Here is a 4,417-nt window from a genome sequence, read left to right on the forward strand (position 1 = left end):
CTGTTGAAGTCACTATTTATTGCTACGCATAAGGAACAAGGTCCTAGGATTAAGCCCCTCTTAAATGACAATTATAGGGGCCATTGATGAATGTATAACGGCAGGCCATGAATGCCAAAATTCTATGTAGTGGATTATGTATTTAATATTGAGGAATATTCTTCATTGAATGTCACCGGGTGGCAAATATTTGTTTGTCTTCGTCAGCAATGTTCCCTTCGGGGTCTACTCGGTACCAACTGAAGTTGTCGTCCTCGGTCTTGATTTCCACTTGCTTCGTCTTCTGTCTCTCTCCGATTCCATGTGTCACTTTATTATTCAAGTATTTAATATGAACAAATTTTACCCTAAACAGATAGTCCCCCTGCTTTCCGGTGGCACATCTTTGTGTAATCGGGAAGTTGGTGAAGATTCCTGTTTTGGTAAAAATAATTTCTAATTCCTTCTGAAAAGTTTCTGACGCTTGCACATTTGATACCTCGAACACGCATCACTCCACAATTTAGTAATATTTTTGTCGATTCTCAAGGTAATCATATCCACGATCAACCTATTTCCTTACTTATACGCCTCATTCTTCTTCTTTTACACTTCACAGTTCTTCGAACTCTCTCAACTTCTTTGCATTCAACTCTTTCTTTCTTTCACTCTTCTTTAATCTTCTTCTTTAAAGAACTCTTATTACCTTCTGCTAACCATGGCTTCCTCCTCCAAGAACTCAAGTTCTCTTAAAAATAAAGAAAACACTGATGATGATGCCCCTCCTACGGTGAGCACCATCATTCCCAGAAAACTCAACACAGCCAATGACTTCGAAGAGAAGTTTCCTTCTACAAGTTCTCGTACATGGGCTGTTGGTGTGTACCCTTCTTCCATCTGTCCTTCTAGCATTCCTACTGTGAAGGAGGATTGTGACTGCCACGATCTAAACATCATCGCTGCCAAACTGGTGGATCGAGTAACCTTCCCTAAGAAGGGCTCTATGTACGTTTAACGTACCCATTCACTTTGGGTGCGTTTTTTTAATAGGGGAATTGACCTCGTGATTTTGGACTTGTGCCACAAATACCATATTTGATTGGAATAGGTGGGCCCTTCGGTGTGGCGGAAGGTAGCCTGTCTATGACGGCTATGCCAGGAGACGAAAAAAGAGCTCACCTTGGCTCGCATGATGAACCTCTACTCCCCCAAGATTTTCCGTGGGGGAGTAATAAATTTCAGCAAATGTGGCCACCATACTTTGCTCACCAGCATGGATAATGACAACGACCGTGGATGGTTGGATCAGTTCATTGTTGTTGCCACCAGGGATATCATCCCGGCCATAATTCCATCTTTCCTTGAGTCATGGACTCATACACGTAAGTTCAACGTATGTCTTTTCTATGAAAAAAGGTTGTTTTGTGTTGATATTGATCTTTCTCTTTTCATTATTTTAGAAACTCGGTGGACACCACTAATGATCGAAGGCTTGGATCAGTGGGTTTAGAAAATTCTGGACATCACCACGCATGAGACTCGCCAGTGGAAAGAACTGGCCCCAAATACGGGTGGAAGGCCAAAAATCATGGTAAGTTGACTCGTGAAACTAATCTTATCTTTATCTCATTTTTGTGTATAATAAAATTGGTTAACTTCTTTTTTCGTTGAGTTCAGGTCTTCTGTAGGGCTCTGTTACCATCCCCTAGGAGGATGTTTTGGTTGATCCCGTAAGGGCTATGAGGTTACTGAAGGTGGCCTTCACCCAAACAGGCACTACCGGATCCGCTTCCGGTGCAAGTGCTTCCTCTCAAAGTCCCCGTCTGGAGAACAACCAACCAAAAAGATGACGCTCTTCCTCAGCCGAGCGCAAGAATAAAAAGGAGAAGAAATCCATGCCCGAGCCAGTCGTAGTCACTATGGTGATTAATGATGATGGGGAAGCCAATGATGAAAGGGATTCCCTACAAAGGAGACAACGACCTTCATCAGCTCAACAAAATGCTCAGTTTGAAGAGCTTAGAATCCCAACCGAGGATGATGCCTATCCGCTTTGGGGAGAATATGACTTAGTGGAGAATGCCAATTCTCCCTTTGCAGTCATAGTTGTTTCTCCTGGTACTGTGATTCTGAGTACTGGGTCACTTCCATCTTCAGTTGGTGAGCAACCTACAGCTAGCACTGCCTTTGCCGCACCTACTTCTTAACCCACAACACCATCAACTTTATCTCTTTCCACGCTGTTTATACCTTCATCACCAGTAACTGCTACATCACCCCTACCGTCCGCAGACACCTGAGAGGATGATGTCCCTCCTCCCTAGTCCTCAGACCATGGGAATTTGGGGCATAATTATTCGCCCCCCTCTGCACATCCCTATAGGAGGAGGAGTGTCTCCCTCTTGGTCTCTATCAAGTGCCATCTATTGTCCACGCCAGTGGAGCTCACCAATTACCTGAAGCCACTAGCTTTAGAGAAAGACATGAAGAAAATACACTCTCTTTCGGGGGAGTGTATGACAAAAAACACCATGCACAACGCAACAACGGTATGGTACTCGTTCTTTTTACTGTCTGTTTTCTCTGGATTTATTATGACAAGATTTCTAACTTGGATTTTTGCTTCGCATGGTAATTTATTTGCTTCTAAGGGACTTCAGAAGTTGATCCTTGATAAGAAAAATCTTACATCCAAGCTTGATCAACTTCTGGCCGAGAGGGACCAAGTTGTTGCTCGCCTCCTAGCACTGGAAGCACAAGCTGCTGAAGCTAGTGAGTTGGAGGCTCAGTTGCAGCTGAGCGAGCAAGAAGTGGTGGTCCTTAGCCAAGAAGCCTCCCAGTTAAGTGTACAATTTCAAGAATCCAAGGCTAAATGGTGTGAGATTCAAAATGTTATAGTTGTTTCTGCCGAGCACGAGGCTGCCTCTACTGAGAGATTGAATAATTTGGAGGAAGCTTTGAACTCCAAAGCTGAAGAGGCCGATGCTGCTGAGGAGAAGCATGCCCAGATGGAGGAGAAGTATAAGAGGGTCATGGAACATAGTAAGCTTCATATGACCACTATCCGTGACCTTGATCTCAGCCTTAGGGCCACGAGATCCGAGACGGAAAGCCTTTCGACTGAGGTCGATCAGCTTAAATTAGAACTCCAGCACCGAGCGGATTCTGCCATTATTGAGAAATCATACTCTACGTATAACATGAGGAGGAAAACATTGGAAGAGGACATCATGGGCATCATTGATTTTCATGCTGAAATCGCTAAGGCTTGAGAGTTGGAGTCAACCGCACGAAGGCGCCTCCCGGCTTGGCCCGATGCAACTGACTCTTTGGGTTCTAGTTCCAAGTTCTAGGGAACTGAGGAGGAAATTGAAGAGGATAATGATGAAGGCCATGATCCCGAGCCGACGACAGATCCGCCTACTTCTCCTAGGGGCGCATATACTTCTCTTCCCCCGAGTTCTGTTGATGCAGTAGTTTAGTTTTTTGCTTTCTTTTTTCTTTGTTGTTTTCTGTTAATATTTCCTTTTGTACTCGTGCTACTTGGCACTTTTTGATATATAAAACTATTTTTCGTTTATGTATTATGCAAAGTTACTTTTTTGCATTGATTTATGCAAGGCTTCGGGTGCATTATTTCCCGATAACATTTGGGTTCCGGGCATAAACTCTTCCGGAACCAACCCTTTACTGTGAGGGTTTCATAAGAGAGGGATCTCTTATGTTTACGGTGCTCTTGGAGAGGACGTCTCCTATTCATTAGGCACTAGCATTTGAAGTACTTGATTAACTTTCAAATGATTAATTCATCGTTTGGTCAAGAAACAAGATAAAAGTAAAAGGACTTTATTTTATTCCGTCTATCTTCAAAAGTACATAAGCATTCGTTCTGCTGAAAATGAAATTGCCATTACCTGTGACTAATTTGTACAACTTATTTTTACGGGGCTGGCTATGCAGTCCCCGATCCCAATGAGACATTTTTGTTCTCGGATTTCGCGGTTTCTGTGGCAATCAAGTTGTCGTATTCTCATATCACCCCCCCCCCCCCCGTGTTCGAATGCGAAGAATGTGAATTTGAACATTGGAAGTCTTGCTCCTTTGAGGATTCCACTAATGAATGCTTGGATAATCTTTGGTCCAATAGAAGCTTCATTTACCATTAGGAATTTTGCTACCGAGCCAAAGATTATCTAACCACCCCCAGTGGTTTGTAGTGAAGAAGCACTCGTGAACGGTCAAATATCTTTTGGTCTGATAGCAAGCTTTGTTTCCCATTGGGAACTTTGCTATCGAGCCAAAGACTATCTAACCATCTCGTAGTGGTTTGTTGTTTCCATGCCTTGTCATTTAAAGGTCTTATTTATGCTGATGGTGTTTCCTTCATAATATGCTTTCCATTGTTGTCTTATTAAAAACCTTGCCAGAAAAATCCAAT

At 43.1% G+C, this 4,417-nt stretch overlaps 1 protein-coding gene across 1 annotated transcript; it reads left to right on the plus strand.

The window, feature by feature from the left end:
* The first annotated feature begins 2,510 nt into the window (after window positions 1-2,510).
* LOC138899803 (uncharacterized) lies at window positions 2,511-3,251 on the plus strand. Its single transcript, XM_070186498.1, has one exon. It carries the CDS (start codon window positions 2,511-2,513, stop codon window positions 3,249-3,251), a length of 741 nt encoding a protein of 246 aa, XP_070042599.1.
* The last annotated feature ends 1,166 nt before the right edge of the window (window positions 3,252-4,417 follow it).

This window comes from Nicotiana tomentosiformis, chromosome 10 (genome assembly GCF_000390325.3).
Source record: "Nicotiana tomentosiformis chromosome 10, ASM39032v3, whole genome shotgun sequence".
NCBI lineage: Eukaryota > Viridiplantae > Streptophyta > Magnoliopsida > Solanales > Solanaceae > Nicotiana > Nicotiana tomentosiformis.